The 20,673-nt window shown below is 39.9% G+C and overlaps 2 protein-coding genes and 1 pseudogene across 4 annotated transcripts; all 3 read left to right on the top strand.

The window, feature by feature from the left end:
- LOC8061390 lies at positions 191-2,687 on the top strand (annotated as a pseudogene).
- LOC8060847 (phosphoglycolate phosphatase 2) lies at positions 8,041-14,201 on the top strand. 3 transcript variants are annotated; one of them, XM_002463446.2, is made up of 11 exons: positions 8,041-8,438; positions 8,546-8,613; positions 9,722-9,814; positions 9,891-9,962; positions 11,007-11,078; positions 11,722-11,781; positions 11,875-11,927; positions 12,782-12,879; positions 12,969-13,068; positions 13,551-13,654; positions 13,752-14,201. In XM_002463446.2, exons 1-11 carry the CDS (start codon positions 8,339-8,341, stop codon positions 13,850-13,852), a joined length of 921 nt encoding a protein of 306 aa, XP_002463491.1. In that variant the 5' UTR covers positions 8,041-8,338; the 3' UTR covers positions 13,853-14,201. The 3 variants fall into 3 exon arrangements, with proteins under 3 accessions (XP_002463491.1, XP_021307026.1, XP_021307025.1); XM_021451351.1 differs by having other exon boundaries at positions 8,057-8,438; positions 8,523-8,613; XM_021451350.1 differs by lacking the exons at positions 8,041-8,438; positions 8,546-8,613 and adding an exon at positions 9,539-9,620.
- On the top strand, positions 16,070-19,992 carry LOC8060848. The gene is made up of 7 exons (XM_002463447.2): positions 16,070-16,274; positions 16,366-16,559; positions 16,805-16,906; positions 16,978-18,009; positions 18,308-18,525; positions 19,270-19,342; positions 19,487-19,992. The coding sequence occupies exons 1-7, from the start codon at positions 16,175-16,177 to the stop codon at positions 19,640-19,642; spliced, it is 1,875 nt and encodes a 624-aa protein (XP_002463492.2). The 5' UTR covers positions 16,070-16,174; the 3' UTR covers positions 19,643-19,992.

The following is a 20,673-nucleotide window of genomic DNA, read 5'->3' on the forward strand; positions in this document are numbered from 1 at the left end:
GTTCCGAAAAATTTTGGAAAATGGACACTGTAGCATTTTCGTTTGTATTTGACAAATATTGTCCAATCTTGAACTAACTAGACTTAAAAGATTTGTCTCGTCAATTTCGACCAAACTGTACAATTATTTTTTATTTTCGTCTATATTTAATACTCCATGCATGCGTCTAAAGATTCGATGTGACGGGGAATATGAAAAATTTTACAAAATTTTCTGGGAAGTAAACAAGGCCAAAGTGCACCTAAAACTCTTCTGATCAGAGAAGCTAGCTAGTCCAATCCATCGATTGCCCTGCCCCTGCTCCCACCATGGCGTCTAGCTGCTGGCAGCGGCATCTGGTTCTGGTCGTCGTCGTCGTCGTCGTCGTCGTCATGATGGTGATCATGGACATGGCGACGGCACTTGCAGCGGCGCTGGATCAGGACGACCCCGTCGCCGTCGTCGGCGTGGGGTTCTCGCCTCTGTTCGGGGAGGCCAACATGCATGGAGCGGTCCGCCGACGGGCGCGGCGTCCGGCTGACGCTGAACCGCTACTCCGGCTCCGGCTTCATCTCCAACCACTACTACCACCCCGGCTTCTTCAGCGCCGACGTCACCCTGCCCAAGGACCACACCGCCGGAGTCGTCGTCGCCTTCTATGTATGTTATGTTACTGTATTATTAGTCGTCCATCCAGACTACAGTTTTTTTCCCTTTTTTCTAGCGCTGTATCTATTTTCTTCCTTCTTCTTTTCCTTGCAAAATTAAAATTAAAATTTCAGTGTCAGTCCGTTCGTTTTTTTAGCTGTACTTTTTCTGCTAATCAGCAATATTTTTATTTCATAATAAATCAGCAAATAGTAATTTTTCAGACCAGTGAACAGGCTTGCATGTGTCAAACAGTTATTATTGCTCTTTTAGGCATCCCATCATCTATCACCGATAAATTTCTTGCATTGCATCGGAGACCATTGGTGGCATGCTGCGTTGCTCGTTTTCCTTTCCATTCTTCATTATAGTTTTCTTAAAATAAAAAGAATATTTTTCGTTCGTTAGATTATCCATCCATTTATCCATCGAAATAAAACCCAAATTAACTAACCAATCAACTTGTCCCATCGACTGCTTTCTTTCATGCCATCAAGGACACACTGTGCAGCAGCGAGGTTGTTCGTCCTTCGTCGTTAGTTGCAACGTCCACATGCCTTTGCCTCTCGTGCTCGTCCTCCTCCTGCACACCATCATGGCCGTTGGCCGCCCCGCCATGGCGTATCCTGCTCTGCTCTACCTGCCTGCTGCACTCAATGCGCCGCATGCATGGGGACTGATGAATTGGTAGAATCTAGGCCTTGTTTAGTTTCAAAATATTTTGTAAAATTGACACGGTAGCTATTTCGTTTGTATTTGACAAATATTGTCCAATCATAGACTAACTAGACTCAAAAGATTCGTCTCGTCAATTTCGACCAAACTGTGCAATTAGTTTTTATTTTTATCTATATTTAATACTTCATGCATGTGTCTAAAGATTCGATGTGACGGGGAATCTAAAAAATTTTGTAAAATTTTTTGAAAACTAAACAAGGCCATACTGATTTGATATTATGAATTTTAGTGTGTTTTTTTAGAAAATTATTTTAATTTTAAAAAGTTTGACTAAAAACAACTCTGATAAAGCTTTCAAGGATAAAGGGACCGATAAGTTGCACCTAACCAAAATGAAACTGTAATGCAATGCGATGCGATGCGATGACGATGCGATGCAGCTGTCCAACGGCGACGTGTTCGACAAGACGCACGACGAACTGGACTTGGAATTCCTAGGCAACCGGCGGCGCCACGAGTGGCGTCTCCAGACCAACGTGTACGGCAACGGCAGCACGGACCGCGGGCGCGAGGAGCGGTACCTGATGCCCTTCGACCCGACGGCGGCGGCGCACCGCTTCTCCATCCTCTGGTCCTCCCGCGCCGTCATCTTCTACGTGGACGGCGTGGCCATCCGCGAGGTACCCCGCTCGGCCGCCATGGCGGGGGACTACCCGTCCAAGCCCATGGCCGTGTACGCCACCATCTGGGACGGATCCACCTGGGCCACCGACAACGGCCGGTACAAGGTGAACTACCGCCGGGGTCCCTTCACGGCCGAGTTCTCGGGACTGGTGATCCGCGGTTGCCCCGCCGTCGGCAACGGCGGCGGCGACCACGTGGCGATGCTGCGGCTGCAGCTGGGAGCCGCTAACAACCACGACCGGGACGCCTGCGCCGGCGCTGAGTTCGAGCTCATGACGGCCGACTGCGCCATCATGACGCCGCGGAAGCGGGCGGACATGCGGCGGTGGCGCCGGCGCCAGATGCTCTACACGGTGTGCTACGACACCAACCGGTACCCGGCGGCGTTCCCCGAGTGCGACGTGGACGCCGCGGAGGCGGAGCGGCAGATGTTCTGGGAGTGGGGCGAGTCCAAGGTCGTCCGCGGCCGCGCGCGGCCGTTCCGGGGGCAAGCGCCGCCAGCAGGTCGCGGCCGGGACCACTACGACGACGCCGGCGCCGCGGCTGGTGTCACTGCAGCAGGCCGACTGATTGATCTCCACCTCCAACTCCACTGACCAGTGCTCAACTACTGATCGATCCGGCCGGCCGACCACATGGCACATATATTATTATACTCCTAAATCCTTGCTATATGGATGGATGATTGTTTGATTAAAGCATCATGTGTACGTACAGTTATAGTGTCATACACACACGGTTGCTCGAAAACTTTTTTTTTATGAAAGAAGAATTATATTAGATAATAGCTGGGTACATAATATGTTAGAAGTATTTTAAATTATATAAATTTTTAGAATAAAAATTATCTAAATTATTCTCAAGCTGTGAATAGCTCCGGATCTCAAAACCAAACTTATACAACACTTTGCAATATGGATGGCCGCACAAACAAATACTGGGCAAAAAGCCTGAGAACAGATGTCCAACCAACGACGGCCAACATTCATGTAGGCGGAGTTGAGACTTCTTCTTTCTTATGTCTTTCTTCTTCTTCTTTCTACCATCGAAGAATGAAAAAAACTGATATGAAATTTATTCTCCATAATTCTTCATCGTGGTCAGATCTAACCACGATAAAACAGGGAAGAGATCGGAGAAAATTTTTCCAGTGGCGGCGACACCATCTCCGTCTTCATGTCATCGTCCGAAAATAAAAGTCTTCACATCCTCAAACCGGTGAAGATACCGACGTCGTAGTTGTTGTCCACATATTCAACGGAGCCGCCATGGAGAAAACGATTTCACCCTACCATCTCACCGTCGCAGAATAAGAGGAGGAAGAAATAAATCCCCAAAACTAAAAAGCTTGGCATGGAAAAACTCTAATTCTAAATACTCGATCTAAGGCTATGTTTAGTTCCCCACCCCAAAAAATTTCATTTATCCCATCAATTTTTTAGACACATGCATACAACATTAAATATAGATAAAAAAATAAACTAATTATACAGTTTGGTTGAAAATCGCGAGACGAATCTTTTAAGTCTAGGTAGTCTGCCTTAAGTGCTACAGTAACCCACATGTATTAATGATAGATTAATTATGATTAATTATGTTTAATAGATTAGTCCTGCAGTTTTCAGACGAGCTATGCAATTTGTTTTTTTAATTAATTTTTAAAAACCCATTCCAACATCTTTCCAACCCATCTAATTATTAAAAATGATAAAACTCCACTCTCTCCAACGCGATTATTACCGGAGGGGATGAAGGGGGACCACCCATTATGGCTGTAAGAGCGGCGGCCGCCGGTTGCTCGAAAACTTGTGCATGCATGCATGCATATGAATGGGTGATCGATACATGGGTGCATTGCCACTCAACACTATCTATGCACATTGCCAAATTAGGCCTTGTTTTAGTTCCAAAATTTTTTAGAAAATCGACACTGTAGCACTTTCGTTTGTATTTGACAAATACTATCTAATCATGGACTAACTAGTATCAAAAGATTCGCCTCGTCAATTCCGACCAATCTGTGCAATTAGTTTTTATTTTCGTTTATATTTAATACTTCATGCATGCGTCTAAAGATTCGCTGAAAAATTTTACAAAATTTTTTGAGAACTAGTTTACTTCCGAAAATTGAAAAGTTTTCTGTAGCACTTTCGTTTGTTTGTGACAAATATTATCCAATTATGGACTAACTAGGATCAAAAGATTCTTCTCGTGATTTACAGCTAAACTGTGTAATTAGTTTTTGTTTTCGTCTATATTTAATGTTTTATACATGTGCCACAAGATTCGATGTGACGGAAAATCTTAAAAACTTTTTAGTTTTCAAGGTGAACTAAACAAGGCTTTAACCTAGAAGCAGGGATGGTGCACTGTAAGTCTGAGGCTGAGGTGGGCCGCTGATGTCTTGCTGTCACTGGCCTCTTGGGCAAGACTAACCCTCTTCATCTGCATCCATCCATGGCGCCCGCCCGGGATCACTTGTCCACTGCTGATAACCAGACAGCCCAAGCCTAACAGCCTCCATCCATTTACATGCAGGGGTGAAACCAACGCTTATCAGTCAAATCTGTCAGCAATTCAGTAATGTTTTTCTCTCACAACAAATCAGTCAACAGTGGATCTAGACAAATATGATGACACATATATAAGTGTATATTTCAACAATTTTTCAAATATGATGACACATATAAGTGTATATTTCAACAATTTTTTTAGTGTGTTTTTGCATGTGTTAATATTCATAAAAAAGATGAATTATCGTATTTTCACAATATTATGATTAAACATAGATGAATTGTCGTGTTTTTTTGTTGTAAATTAACAAACGTAATAAGAATATTTATCAAAGTTTTACTCTATGTGTGGGGGGTGGGGGGGGGCATTGCGCCTTTGTTTCCATGGATATACTAGAAAGCTAGGCGCGGCATTGCGGTGCTCTTGTTGGAGAAAACTAGTCCGTGAATTTTAGTCATTCAACGTGGTAGTGTAGTAAATATATTAGTATAGTATAAAGTAACACTTCTCTAACACGTATTGAGAAAACCATGCAGATTTTTAACATTCTGTAGATCGATCATCTTAAAATTTCACTACCGCCTTGTTCAGTTGCCGAAACGAAAAGTTTTCGGCCACTGTAGCACTTTCGTTTGTTTATGATAAATATTATTTAATTTTGGACTAACTAAGCTTAAAAGATTCATCTCACAATTTACAGGTAAACTGTGTAACTAATTTTTATTTTTAATTATATTTAATGTTCCATGCATGTGCCGCAAGATTCAATTTGATGAGAAATCTTAAAAAGTTTATGATTTTTGGTGTGAACTAAACAAGGCCTAATTAGACAGTGGAGTAATTTTGTAATCAGCATCTTTCTTCTTTTTTTTTGAGTAAAAATGTACAAATAGTACATAAACTTGGCACGTTGATGCACTTATATACATCGTCTTTCTAAATGTACATATGACTTCATAAGTTGACTTCTCGGTGCACAATTGCTCATGGTCACCACACAGACAAAAAATGCTGTCAAAGGATACGTGCATTGAGATGATGTGGGAGGCTATGATAGTTATCAGATAGCCCCTTAGTCTGACTGGTGGCTCAGGTCGCGGAACGAAGTATCAGGTGCGCTCCGTCGAGGCTTTGACTCCGCGACCCTACTAACGGCCTGGATGATCTGGAAAGAACGGAACAGCAGAACGTTTGACGCAATCTCTGCCACCGCGGACCAGGTAGTTCGCAAAACAAAGGAGGAAGCCGCCGAGTGGGTCGCTGCATGGTTCCGGGACTTGGCCATCTTCACTTCTACCTAGAGCGCCCTAACCCTCTCTCTTAGTAGCACTACCTCTCGCTCAGGAAGTACAATCAGTTAGCTCCGCCGTTGAAGCCGGCGCTCTGTGTGTTTTTCTTTTCTGTGGACCGTCCTGCCTTCGGCAACTCGCCTTTGGCTCGGGGTTGTATTTTCTACAAACTCTCTTCTTCTTAGTGAGGCACGTGCAGCACACGTTTTCGAAAAAAAAGATAGCCCCTTAGTCTTTATTTTTTTTATTATTTAATCTCACAACTTTTGCACAAATATTCCAATTTAGGGTGCATTTGGTAGAGTTCTAGATTCTCGTACAAATATTTCAGATCTTGATTCTCTTCGAAACGTTTCAGGTGACGAATTAGAATCACTTTGTGAAACCGTTTAATTGTTAGGCTAGATTCTCATAAAAAATATAAATGAAAATATTCTTAAAGAAAAAAATTAGAATTTTTAGTGGGCATAGAATAACTTAAATACAATCTATTTTAAATTATTGTACTCAAAACGTTATTAACTAGAAAAAAATAAAATTACTAGTGAGAAAGGAGATGTACGTGAACGTGACTATCTAGATCGGTGCCAAACTACCTTTTCTGGTTAAGGGAGTTTCATGAAGGAAAGGAGAAATGTTTTACCGGTGAAACGATTCACTGAAAAACCGTTTGGCTCCGTTTCAAGTGATTCAGACAAGAATCAGAACGGATGCCCTCATCCAAACGGTCCTAACGAGATTAGTCTAACACAGACTGCACCAGAGACTAGCCAACAACATTATATTTAGCTAGATATTCAAGCTATGCACATTGTTGTATAACTTCATTGCACATTGTTGTATAACTTCAAAATTTTCCATTACTGTGTTCACAGGCAGCTCTGAAAACTCACACAGTTTCGAAAAAAAAAGATAATTTCGTTGCCTTCATACCATGGTATATTAGATTGACTACGTAGTACTGTTGAAACCGTCAATCACAAAAAAAAGTGGCTAATAAACTCACATAGTTTCAAACAAAAAGATAATTTTCATTGCTTTCATAATATGGTATATTACATTGACTATGTAGTACTATTGAACCTTTCAATCACAAAAGAAAATGTGCCAATAAACTACCTGTTAATAAGCTATCTGCAAGTGAGCGTCCATGGACACGCCTCCCTCATCTAAGGACACAGATTTATGAGGATACTCCCTCCATACCTATAAAGAAAATTGTTTTAGACAAAGTTTAGGTTAAACATTAAAAATATAAATCATGAATAACTTTTAAATCGTTAAGTTTGAAAATTTGAAAACCATATGAATAGATTTATTTTGAAAATACTTTCATCAAAATATACATATATCACTTTTTAATAAATATTTTATAAAAACAAACAGTTAAAGTTAGGCTTTGGAGACTGCTTCGTTGTCCTAAACAACTTTCTTTATAGGTATGGAGGGAGTACTAAATTGCAAGATTGGAATGGAAATTTTCAAATAAAATCAAAATATGGCACATCACTAGTCAGCATGGCATTATTTTTGCCTCTGTGTGGTGTTGAGCAGTTGTGCACCCACCCGCCAAGCTATTGAACTCGTATGTATATGTATTTAGAGAGATGATGTATCTAAGTGCACCCACGTGATAAGTTTATGTACACATTTTACTTTTTTCTATTTCAACTTTTCGAAAATGATAATTGGGATTTGCTTAAAGATAAGAAGCATGAGTTGCATCTACCTTAAAATGGAAAACAGAAACCCATTAGAACTTTCACCAAATTGTTAAACTTTCCATGGCCAAATATATGGATGCCCTTGGAAATTGGAATGCCAAGAAAATGACATTGTATGACTCTGAATTGAGCTCTAAGGCAGTAATCAGTTTGATCACTGGGTTAGTGAGTACTCTTCTTTACGCATAAAAAGAAAAACTCCTTGCAAGATGAAAAAAATGAGTCGTCATTCTGAAATATTTAAATAAGGTCTTGATTAGTTTTCGAAGAAAAAAATTTCGCGACATTGTAGTAATTTCGTTTGTTTGTGGTAATTATTGTCTAGCTATAGACTAAATAGACTCAAAAGATTTGTCTCGTCAATTTTGACCAAACTGCATAATTATTTTTTATTTTCGTCTATATTTAATACTTTATGCATGTATCTAAAGATTCGATGTGATGGAGAATCTTGAAAAATTTTGAACTTTTTGGTGGAAGTAAACAAGGCTTAAATAATAATCATTCTGAAAAATGAGTCTGTTGGGCTAAAGTTGAGGAGAAAGCAGGAGCTTGGAGTCTCGACAGTCGACACCTGACTCCGACTCCGAGACTCTGCGAGTCAGCGTGCACCAGCTCCGCCAGCCAATCGGACTCGGTGATTCACATCCCCGTCTGGCCGTTCCTCTCCCTGTCCGGCCGGTGCTGCTTAACCCTAGCTGTCGCGCCGCAGTCGTCCGCTGCGGCACCGGCGCACCGCCCATCGCGTCACCGCTGGCCGACAACTCGGCAGGAGGGGTTGCGGCCGCCCGGCGTGAAGCTTCACCAGCTCCGCCACTGGCCATGGCCAACGGGCTTCCGAACCCTCCCTGCGCCGTCCTCACCGCCGACGCTGCCCGATCCCTCGTCGATTCCGTCGACGCCTTCCTCTTCGACTGCGATGGTACCTGATTCTTCATCTTTCTCCATTGGTATTTTTTTTTGCTCGAGATTTTGATCCCCGTTTCACTCTGACCGTTTATTCTAGTTGCTTCTCTGAATTTGTCTTAGGGGTCATTTGGAAGGGCGATAAGCTCATCGAAGGGGTCCCAGAGACGATGGAGCTACTGAGGAAAATGGTATGCCTTCAGGAACATCCTTAATTTTTATTGTTTAATTAATGACTAAGTATTGAATTCGTTTCCTCATTTTGGGGCTAAGTCGGTAGTAAGCCTAAAATAGAGTCACGGTCTTGTGCTTCTTCTTATTTAGCAAACTCGGATCACATCAAGCTTTTGTTGAAAACAAATATGAATTATAGCTTGCGTTAATGCTAGGAGTGCTGCTAACAATTACTCCCTCCGTTCCAAATTACAAGCCGTTTTAACTTTTTTGGTTGATTCATTTTGCTATGTATATAGACATTATTATATCTAGATGCATAGCAAAATGAATGTACCAAAAAGTCAAAGCGACTTATAATTTGGAACGGAGAGAGTACTCATTAGCTGGTAGAGGGGTGCTAATAGGTGCTGATAGTTCATTTGCACCCCCAGCCATCCAACCACCTATTAGCATGAGGACACAACCATCCCCTGCTAATAATTAGTTAGCTAACTATTAGCACTAGTGGATCAAAAGAGGGCCTAAGAAAGAAGATAGCTTTTAATTGCACCTGTGTGGGAAGCCTGATCTCTCCGATTTTAACAACAAGCGAATTCATGTTTCAATAGTTTAACTGTCAGGCAAGAAAATGCCAAATGATCAAGGCAAGTACATAATTAAAGTCTTGCTTATTTTGTTGTAGCTTTTTAAAAAGCTGGTTCTAGATTGTGGCTTTGAAGAATCTGATTCCCCAAAGTTGCAGCTATTTAAACAGAAATAGACAGGCAGTAAGTGCAGCCACCAGGCATCAGATGCCATAATGACATGTCAATCATCGACACTACTACAGTACTACTGCGCATTGCTTTAAAGTTATTCTTGTTCTGTTCATTGCACAAACAGGCTTATATATCTTCTGTCTATGTACAGAACTCCTATCTGAAACAAGGATAATAGGTTTATATCTTTTCTCTATGTAAATTCTGGCATGAGGAACATCACTTCATTAACCATGCTGTGGTCTTTATTGCCATTATTTAAGGCATTGCTCTAGTACTTGGTGGCTTAGTGGTTTATAAAAAGGTATATACAGATTATGACACTTACTGATGAAGTAATAATGCTTGTATTGGCTTGGTGCAGGGAAAGAAATTAGTTTTTGTAACAAACAACTCTAGAAAGTCAAGAAGACAATACTCAAAGAAATTCAGGTCACTTGGACTTGAAGTTACTGAGGTAGCTTTTGATTTGAGCAGACTCTTCCAGTAATATATATATTTTTGTATTGTAATCATTTGTTAATTTGTTGTAGGAAGAGATTTTTACATCATCGTTTGCGGCTGCCATGTTCTTGAAGTTAAATAATTTTTCTCCAGAAAAGAAGGTATCATAAATTATTGAAATGTCCTTTCCTTTTGTTTTATGTGAATGACTTGTGATTTCTTCGGCACATGATACTTACTGAAATTATCATCATCAGGAAACAAATTAAGAAACTAGCACATATGTATGTGAGGAACTTGATAACACAACAGCCTACACATTTACAGTATGATTGTCCACCATGAACTAATGAGTAAGGGTTTACAATAAGACCGGAACAGCCATGTGGAAACTATGTGGTTGCAAATTTCGCTTAGAAGACCAACCAAAAGGCACTTAAATGAGGCAACCGACCTTGCTTCACACAACAGGAGTATTGTAGCATAGTTTGGATCCACTATTTTCATGTATACCTCACTTTATATATCTTGCTGTTTTCTGGTGGCCGGTCTCTCAAGAAACTGTTTATTGGCTGAACCGATTTTTCTGGCATATATTCACATGGTTAAACATTGAGGTCCTGTTCGGATGCAAAGTATTTTGTAGTGTTGGACAAATATCACGGTTTTGCAAAATACATTTGTTTTGGAAAGCTCCTGCTGCAACAAACCTTCTAGATTCGAAAACATTGTGAAAACCGTAGCGTTTTTGAAGTTTTAGAACTCCAATCAGGACCCTTTTTTTTTTCTAAACCACTGTATTTGCACACATTAGGATTAAGAAACTACAGCTTGTTGATATTATAGTTTCCTAAAACTGCGATATCCAGACAGGCCCTGAGACCTTTTGTGATTTATTAGAATAAATAAATAAATAAATAAATAAATAAATAAATAAATAAATAAATAAGGTAAACATTATTTTCTTGGTACATTGAAGCCGATTGAGTTGTGGTAGGAGTAGGACCTTTTAGCTCCTTGCACTCCTTCCACTGTACATGTACATAACTTCGCCGCCTCTCCCCTAATCTGGCCATTTAACATAGTCTACTTAGTTTATGTTGGACATGCTTGAGAATAAAGATTTTTCCTTCTTAGTTTCACGCCCTTGTTTTCACAGATATAAACTGATTAGCAATTATACTTGAACTGCTTATTTTATTTAGGTTTATGTTGTTGGTGAAGATGGAATCTTGGAAGAGCTCAAGTTAGCTGGTTTTGAATGTTTTGGTGGTCCGGTAAGACTTGATTGTTCTCCTCCCCCCAACATCCACCTTCCTCTCTCCTGATTACTAACTGTTTAGTTACAACAACTATTTTCTGTTGAGGGGTGGAATGAAAACCATGTTAATTGTTCAAGATTTTAATGAATTCCTATCTGTTGTCCTTTTTATTAGAGTTCCTTTACTATAATGTGACGATGCTATGTGGTATATTGAATACTGGTTTGATATAGTTCTAATGGTGTATCCATGCTAATGGATCATTTTTTTTTTCATTTGTGAACTACCGTGTACATTGGCATATTCCAAATCCTGTAATTTTCATAATCATAGTTCAACATAAAATAGAAACATAGTGGATCATTGTATGGGATATTACCTGGATGATTGGTAGTGCCTACTTCAAGGCATTACATGTTACTTCAATGTATTAGCCATTTTGGATGTCTGTTGTGCTATTTGAAATAAAATAGGTAAGAAATGCGAAGGACATTATAATATCTACATTTGGACAAACATGCCATAAGTGTCCCGAGTGAGCCACAACATACGAACAGTCAATATTCTTTTTAATGCTTGATGAGGGCTGAAAACATTCTTTTTTCAGATAAGTTATTCCTGTTTTACCTTCCATTTCAACTAATGATTTTTCTTGCAGGAGGATGGCAAGAAAAACATAAAGTTGGAGGCGGATTTCTACTTTGAACATGACAAAAGTGTAATGTCAAATCTGTTTTTCTGATTTTGTATCACCGTTCACATAAAATCTAAAAGCTACTGAGCTGTGATCTAAATGAAATTTCTTTTCCAGGTTGGAGCTGTCATTGTTGGACTTGATCAATACTTCAATTATTACAAAATGCAGTTACTGCTCTAGCCTTGCTGTCTATAGCCTTATCTTTGACGTCACTCTCCATGCCGATCAATCATTACTTCACTTTTGTCATACGTGTATTCTTTCAGTTTCAATGCAAGTCTTGCTATATCTTCTGGTGTGATATTCTAAATTCAACCTGACGCTCCTTTGATAGGATATAAATTTAAAAGTTTCATCTTGCTTTTGGAAAATTTAAGGATATAAAACTACATTAAGGTCCATTAGATTGATCTTTCTTTTCACCTTATTTTTTTTGGGTATGTTGGATGCTCCACTCTTGCCTAGGCAATTGAAAGTTTGAGCTTCCTTTATCACATTATTTAGAACATGGTATGTTACATATGATAAAAGACTGAGCCCTCTCAGACATGCTTGTTGTGCATTCCTTTTTTCATTTCCTTTTGTAACTCATGTCTCCTTTAAGCCAGTGGAGTAAGTTTCTTTATGTTGTTCACCGTTGCTTAAAAAGTCTGTTGAAAGAATACCCTGTATTTAATTCAGATCTAAAATTCAGAAGCTTCTAATTTGAGAGAATTCAGCGAAGCAATTATAAAGCTGAAGTCTTTTGTCCACCTTATTTTATGTTTTATAAAGACATATCATAGTTCCAGTTTTACATTTTTGGTTGGCAAGGACCATGTTACCACAATAAAAGTACTCCCTCTGTTTTTTTAATGAAAAATGAACGAATTAGCTTGTCATAGAGTCATATGTTAAAAAATGGAGTAAGAATTTATTTGAGCATCAGCTTTCAACATTAGTTCGGACTGCAGCTCATCGTTCTGTTTACCTTTTAGATCATTAGTTTCACAATGATCAAGTCACAGTGATGTTCTTGCAGGTATGCAAGAATATGTATTAGTGAGAATCCAGGCTGCCTTTTCATTGCGACCAACCGTGATCCAACTGGGCATATGACATCTGCCCAAGAATGGCCAGGTATTGTTATCGAGAAATTTATTGAAAATTTTGTAGTTTCAATCCGTAGCAGGTAGCACGGTATAATTTGCAATCGCTTACCTCAACAGGAGCTGGAACTATGGTTGCTGCAGTAAGCTGCTCAGTACAGAAAGAACCCATTGTTGTTGGAAAACCTTCAGGATTTTTGATGGACTTCCTCTTGAAAAGGTTTGCAAATTGTATTATGAGAAATATATCATTTATTTTCCATCGAAAGTGCATAATTTTATTCTCTGAGAGGGTATTTATAAGTCTCCTGAGTCCTGACTGTGAATAAATAGGCAAAAAGAAAAAAGAAGCTGAAAGAGTTTTCCTCTGTTAAATAGTAACACATATACATCCATTTTTTTTGTTTTGTTCTGGTGCAAAGTCTTATCTTATTGGCTTCTAAAATTTATTCATTATAACTAACTTTACAAGTACACATAGAAATGGAGACAAAATGAATAAGGAATATTATGTAGCGGGCTTATAAAGTTCCCTTATACATATCCATATTTCTATAAATAAATAAATGTTTTCCTGTTCAAAGGGAGCAACAAAATATGCACAAGCATAAGATGATAGGACAGTGGATGTGGATTGCATTCTTTGTTGATTTTCAATGCCACAGTATCAGAAAAGTTTTCCTTGCTGTTCAACTGCTGCAGCTTCAATCTGGAGACGTCAAGGATGTGCATGGTTGGTGATAGACTGGACACAGACATATTATTTGGCCAGAACACTGGTTGCAAGACCCTCCTTGTTTTGTCTGGTTAGAAAAGCTCCTGCTCTTATTCAATAATTATAATTATCCCAAACTGCTTTCACGTGTTGAATGATGTCTCACATGCGTGGGATTGCAATTGCAGGTTGTACTAGCTTACCAGAACTGCAGGATGCTTCCAATAACATCCATCCAGATGTGTACACGAACAGCGTGTATGATCTAGTTGGGTTACTGCAGAAGTAATCTCTTGGACGCATTGCAGCGTCAGAGCTCTGTCCTGACTATGTTACCGCAATCTCAGTACGCTTTGGATAGCGCCTATTATCAGGAATTATTACGTGGATAACTTACATGAAAAGGTAGCAGTTGTGCTTGAAACAAGAAATCTTTCTTTGGGTACCTGTTCTCTTGACAATATGTAACAAGGAGGGCAGCACAGCATATTAATTGAAGTCAATTGTAGTCCTTGCATTACAGATTAGACCAATTTGACAACTTTGTAAGTGTACCATGAGATTTGTAAAGCTTTATAAATTTGGCAATGCAATTCATTTGCCACTTTGTCAGCGTCGGAAATATATTGATTGGAGTATGGAATTGCGCAGGATCGAAATTGCGGCAACAGACAGAAATGTAATGAAGCAACGTGCTGTGTGGTCGCGACGCTATGAGTATCAGTGTCAAACGCGGGGTGAGTGAGTTGTTTGACCAAAGCCGATGATCGCTCCATCCACTAGTAAAAAACATGAATATACACTAGTAAAAAACGGTTTTTTCTGTCGATGCTTCCAACAGTTGCCCGTAGAACTTGCTAAGGGCCTGTTTAGATTGAGAACGAAAATTTTTTGGGTGTCACATCGGATGTGTCGGAAGAATATCGGGAGAGGTTTTTAGAAACTAATAAAAAAATAAATTACATAGCTCGTTAGGAAACTGCAAGACAAATTTATTAAGCATAATTAATCTGTCATTAGCATATGTGGGTTACTGTAGCACTTAAGGCTAATCATGGAGTAACTAGGCTTAAAAGATTCGTCTCGCGATTCTCAACTAAACTGTGTAATTAGTTTATTTTTTTATCTACATTTAATGTTCCATGCATGTGTCCAAAGATTCGATGGGATGGATGAAAATTTTTTGGGTGGAGAACTAAACAGGGCCTAAAAAAAAAGGTTGCCCGTAGAACAAAACCGTACCTGCAGCGTGAAGGGGAGGTTCGAGTTCTATGCCCAGTCTGCTTGGCCACCTGCCTTTTCCAGTCCTGGAAGCACATTGTTGAATCCTGCAAGTAGCGAGGACGGAAACAATGAAAATCAGCATGAAGAGATGGGGCGCCTCCACTCAACTGTATGCTATCAAATGAACCACAATATTTTTGGATACACCAGCCGCAGCAGAGCAGTGCTTTGCAAAGGTCAAAAACTATATGTTCCAAATGACTATTTGGAAATCTTTTAGGGCCTGTTTAGTTCCTAAAAAATTTTGTAAAATTTTTCAGATTTCCCGTCACATCGAATCTTACGACACATGCATAAAGCATTAAATATAGATCAAAGAAATAACAAATTACACAGTTTAGTTGTAATTAGCGAGACGAATATTTTGAACCTAGTTAGTCCATGATTGGACAATATTTTTCAAATACAAACGAAAACCCTATAGCGCTCACTTTGCAAAAAAATTTGGAATACCTCATCGATCTACTGGAATATCCAGTATACTGATTCTGACTAGTTGCTTTCCTTTTTCGCAGCAGATTCCTGATCTGTGTGATTAATTCTCAGTTTTGATGCACCCTGAAGGTATAGTCCATGAATTTCATGAGGGCCTAATTATGGACTAACTAAATTCAAAAGATTCGTCTCGTAAAATATAGACAAACTATGTAATTAGTTATTTTTTAAATCTATATTTAATGCTTTATGTATGTACTGCAAGATTCGATGTGATTAGAAATCTTAAAAAAGTTTTTGTATTTTGGGGTAAACTACATAAAGCCTTAGTTTACCCCAAAAATTCAAAAACTTTTCCAGAGTTTTCGTCACATCGAATCTTGTGACATATGAGGATTAAATATAGATAAAATAAATAACTAATTACACAATTTTTCTATAATTTGCGAGACAAATCTTTTGAGTCTGGTCAGTTTATGGTTGGACAATAATTGCCAAATACAAAGAAAAGTGCTATAGTGTTAAAATTAAAAAAAAAATCTAAGGGGGGGTGTTTAATTCCCCTTTTTTCTAAAAAAAGTTTAGATTTTGGTCCATCATTTTTGCATAATGGAACTAAACACCATGCAAAATTTTTAATAAAAATATAATTATTTTCTATTTTAAATTTTGGCCTTAAGAGACAAAAAAAACCTAACATGAGTCTCAAGAGGTTAAATAAATTTTACATTTTAAATGAAACTAAAAATAACCTGCATTTTGCATTTCGACGAGTCCTCATTGAAACCTTCTTCGGCACGGAGCCGCGAGCTCCCGTGTCCGTGCCCCTCCTTATTTTGCCGCCTCCTCTTCCTCTCTTCGGTGCCGTGCTTCGACTCCGCCACCTCCCGCGATGCCGCCCCCCCCTTGGCCTTCCGCCTCCGCCATGGCCACCCACTGGATTACCGACGCCCTCGCCGGTGACGACTCCATCGAGTTCTCCATGCTCCAGGGTGAGGCTCCAAACCCTAAACTCCTCCGCCGTTCGATTCGTCTCTCACCTGGGCTGCTTATTATTTGCTTGTTTGCCAATATATTATGCAGCGCTGCTGAGGGACTCGTCGGAGCCCTTCGCGGGCGCCCCGGAGGCCGTGCATGAGCGGCTCGCGCTCCGGTCTCTGCAGGAGCTGTCGTCGCTGATACCCGCCGGGGGTGATGCCGCGCCGGCGACGGCACGTGTGCTTAGGGTTGATGGCGCCCGGTCGTGCAAGGACGTGTTCTTTCGGCTTGCCACAGAGGTGCGTCGTGGAGTGGTTCATATGCTGGGATGTGCACTCACGTGTATTTTTTTTTCATATAGACATTAGTGTAAAAATTTTCTAATTATGTGTAGATCCAGCCTGTTGCTGTTTCTTTTTCATTAAGTGTGACTTTGAATTTTCACATTGTGCAAAAATCATATGATTTTAGTGGGTTCTTTTTTACGAAAAACTTCCCAGTTTTTAGTGTATTTGAGATTTTTGATACATAGTAAAATTTGCAGATTGAAATTTCTGGAAAATTTAAGAAGGATTTGCTTCCACCTTACCGTCAAGACATCCAGGAAACCATACGTACAAAAAAAATTACATTACCAGAAACTTTGGTAAGTTGAAGAGAAAATCTCAATATTAGTAGTAAAATAATGGTAAACTGAATTTCTAATTTTCTCTTCAGTTAAAAGGAGTTGACGCATGGATCACATCTATGACCCCACATTCCCAATCGGAGCACAATGGCACTGCTGATCAGTCCCTGCAAAACAGCCATGGATGTGTAAATATAGTGAAGCCTGTGTTCCCTACAGACAATGCTGAGGTTCAGCAAGAGACTATGACAAATTCAATCAATGAAGGTGAAACAGGAAATCTCCAAAAGGATTCGTCTGTACCAACTTCTGTTCTTCACCAACCATGTACACCCAAAAGTAGGTCTTACGTCCCTCTGCAAGAAGATACTATGGATGCTGTTGGTTTAGGCGCTAGGTCCCGAAAAAGGAGTCTTATTGTGGAGGGGAACATGTCAGTTGGATTTGTGCTTGCTTCAGCTGGCTGTGATACACCTTTGCAGGGAAGCATTATTGAGTCCTTTTCCCAGTTTGATAAACATGATCATACTGCTACAGTTGAACCAAAATCTCGTAGACAAAAATCTCCAAATCTACCTCACTGTGCCGATGAGGGGGCAGATGATGGTGGCTCCAGCAATCAGTCATCTAAGGTTTCCAGTCATGAAGGACTGAGCGCTCATGCCACAGTAACTCCAGGTTTTGACAGAATCAGCGATGTCTTACCGACAGATGCATCTGAACCTGGACATTTGCCTGAGTGCATAACCGCACAGGATACAACCATGATTTCACAGCCTGTTTGCAGGAAAGCTCATCTGAGTGCTCTGCAACATGAAAGGGGTGAGAAAGTAAACCAAGATCTGGAAGATGTCTCTGCAAGTACTCGGCCACTGGAAGAGGACCACGTTCATGGGGATCTGACTTTGCAATCTCCTAGTGCTTTACTTTCTGTAAGCTGCAATGGTGCTAATCAAGGAAGTAAGTCTGGGACCAATCTTCAACCAGGGACTGCTACAGAGGATAGTATGGCTTTTGAAGAGCAGAATGCAGACAAGTCTTGCTTAGAATTCACTGGTGCCAACAAGGATCCAGAGAAAAAGCAGCATGCGGGAGACAAAGGTCTTGTTTGGTTTCCTCCGGTAAAGTTTAACTCCTGTCACATTGAATGTTTGGACACATGCATGAAGTATTAAATATAGACTATTTACGAAACTAAACACACAGCTAGAGAGTAATTTGCGAGACAAATCTTTTAAGCCTAATTAGTCCATGATTGGACACTAATTGCCAAATAAAACGAAATGCTACAGTACCTGTTAAATTTTAACACCCCCAACCAAACACCCACAAAGAAGCTTGCAAAGAAGCTGGTAATGACAACTCATCTTATGAAACAATAGCTTCGTCTAATAGAGGATGTGGTCCTCATTTGATCAGGTTGATGAGGCTGACCAGGAGGATAGTCTTACAGCTTCTAACCAATCTGGTGGCAAGCGATCATCACCCCCTTCGCGTAATATGAGACACAGCAAAAAAATGTTGCAAGAAAAGGAGTCAGCTGTACCAAGTAAATCTGGAAAAGGTATTGCAAAGCAGGATCAACACATGCCTACTTCACCAAGGAAAAGAAGTTATGTACGCCCGCAAAAGCGCTAGTAAGTGTCGGAATGCAGTTACAGTACCGCTTCTTTCCTTTACTTTAGTCTCAATTGTTGTGTTTACAGAGTAAAAAGGTTAATCAATACTTTGCTGGATTAACTAAACATGACTGAGGTCTGTACCTAGTTTAGGATTGAATGATATATGAGCGTACTGGTCTACGTATGCAAATAATAAATCTCTACATGAATATCAGTGGGGGTGGCATTTGCATGCAGTGTGTCTTTTTGTTCTTGTTCAAGCAGTTTCCATTATTCTGTTGGCTCATATCATGGATAACATGGCGGCAATCAGTTTTGACACTATTAGAACTCTTAAGGTCTTAGGCCTTTTGAGAGAACAGAGAGCATTAACTATGTCATGAATCGTGACAATGATTCTATGGAAAGCTGATCTCATTTTAAGGCCTTAGGCCTTTTGTCATGCATTGTTTTTCAAATTCAGATGCGAGAGATTCACATGGTTAGTTCTTAAGATCAGACTTAGCATTGGTATTTTGTTATGATTATGATTATGCAATGTTGAACGTGCACCGATGGTATTACCCTGTGTTATGTGCCATGATAAAATGTTCGACACATATAAAAAAGAGACCAGAGCATAAAAGTTGAGCCAACTTTCTTTTAGAGTAGTATAGGTTTTGACTTGAAATATTCACATTTCCCATCTATTATAGTATATTTTTCATCTGAAAATGTTCCATTTAATGCTATTCCAAGAACTGAGCACATGTCTTGCAGCTCCAATCCTCTTGCACCAAATAGTAGACGCAAAAGAGTCAATTGGACAAAAGAAGAAGAAGCTATTTTGAGGGTAATCATTCTTTGGATGTAAATTTTCATTGTTGAAACACCATCTTTGGCGCTGGCTTTTCCCAGGCCAGGTTTATAGTATCATAGTATGTAATTATGTCTCACTTGGCCATGCGTTTTTATACTTTTTACTGTGATGATCCAGGAAGCGATGGAAAAATTCACTCCACAGGATGATGCGCGAATTCCATGGATTCAGATACGAGAATATGGCCGTCATGTGTTTCACGAGGAGCGCCTGCCAGATGATTTGAGGGTCAAGTGGAGGAGCATGAAGGGCAAGGAGCTGGCAGGCTATTGATGCTGGCAATCTTACAGGAATGTAGCCGTTGTAGCCTTTATCTCTTTTGAGTCCACATGGAACACTGATGTGGTACTTGTAGATAGCGAATGTGCTAACTCCTCACTGCAAGTAGGAATGGAGGGTTTCTTTTAACTAGGATGTTGATGCTTGGTAAGGGACATATATGTGTCAAGCATGAAGCATCTATCAAATGTCTGTGTACCTTTTGGCCGTGGTATCACGACAATTATCACAGACTAGGTATCACGACAATTATCACAGACTATAATATCTTGCTGTTGCAGTTTAGATGAGATTATGTATGTAAACATGATTATTATGAGAAGGGCTAGTACGTTTGGAGAGAAGCTGACAGGTTCTGGCCTTTTGGGCGTCAGCCTGCTGCTGCTGCACTTCCTATACGTACTGTTGAATCAGTTATGAAAACAAGCAGCGGCAGTGGTGTGGCTGCGAAGTTGCAGCATGTGGGCCACATATATTATGCCTAATACAGTATCTGTTAGGTTGTCAACCAAAGTTTTGTTTTGGCCTTGTTTAGTTCTAAATTTTTTTTTTAAGATTCTCTATCATCGAACTTTTAGAAGTATGCATGAAGCACTAAATATAGATAACAAAAATAAATAATTGTACAGTTTGTGTGTAATTTGTGAGACGAATCTTTGAAACCTAATTAGTCTATGGTTGAACAATAATTACTAAATACAAATGAAAGTGCTATAGTAGGTAGCCAGAGTTAAAAATTTTTGGCTTTTATATCACGATCGAGGTCCATGGAATATCTACCAGCAAGCAATTCCATTCCAAGAGAGGAAGATCAGATCGAGAATGTGAGAAGAGCACGAGAGGTACGGTAGGAGAAGAGGGAGGAGGGCAGGGCACTTATCGGTGATGACAAGGACCTGAACCTGACCATCTCACCTTACCTTTACCTGTAGATTCAGTTTGGTGTGCCCTGGTGGCTGGTGCAATGCAATGGCAATTCAGATGCTTTGCTAGCTATTCGTAGTCGATTGCTTATGGTTTTGCAC

The sequence above is a fragment of the Sorghum bicolor genome, chromosome 1 (assembly GCF_000003195.3).
Source record: "Sorghum bicolor cultivar BTx623 chromosome 1, Sorghum_bicolor_NCBIv3, whole genome shotgun sequence".
Taxonomy (NCBI): Eukaryota; Viridiplantae; Streptophyta; class Magnoliopsida; order Poales; family Poaceae; genus Sorghum; species Sorghum bicolor.

What these genes read in the sequence shown, in the direction of transcription:
- LOC8060848 (XM_002463447.2), top strand. Translation starts at nt 16,175, where the DNA reads ATGCCGCCCCCCCCTTGGCCTTCCGCCTCCGCCATGGCCACCCACTGG. An exon ending in CGAGTTCTCCATGCTCCAGG is followed by an intron (nt 16,275 to 16,365) that starts GTGAGGCTCCAA and finishes TATATTATGCAG; the next exon opens with CGCTGCTGAGGGACTCGTCG. An exon ending in TCTTTCGGCTTGCCACAGAG is followed by an intron (nt 16,560 to 16,804) that starts GTGCGTCGTGGA and finishes TAAAATTTGCAG; the next exon opens with ATTGAAATTTCTGGAAAATT.
- LOC8060847 (XM_002463446.2), top strand. Translation starts at nt 8,339, where the DNA reads ATGGCCAACGGGCTTCCGAACCCTCCCTGCGCCGTCCTCACCGCCGAC. An exon ending in TTCAATTATTACAAAATGCA is followed by an intron (nt 11,928 to 12,781) that starts GTTACTGCTCTA and finishes ATGTTCTTGCAG; the next exon opens with GTATGCAAGAATATGTATTA. An exon ending in GACCCTCCTTGTTTTGTCTG is followed by an intron (nt 13,655 to 13,751) that starts GTTAGAAAAGCT and finishes TTGCAATTGCAG; the next exon opens with GTTGTACTAGCTTACCAGAA.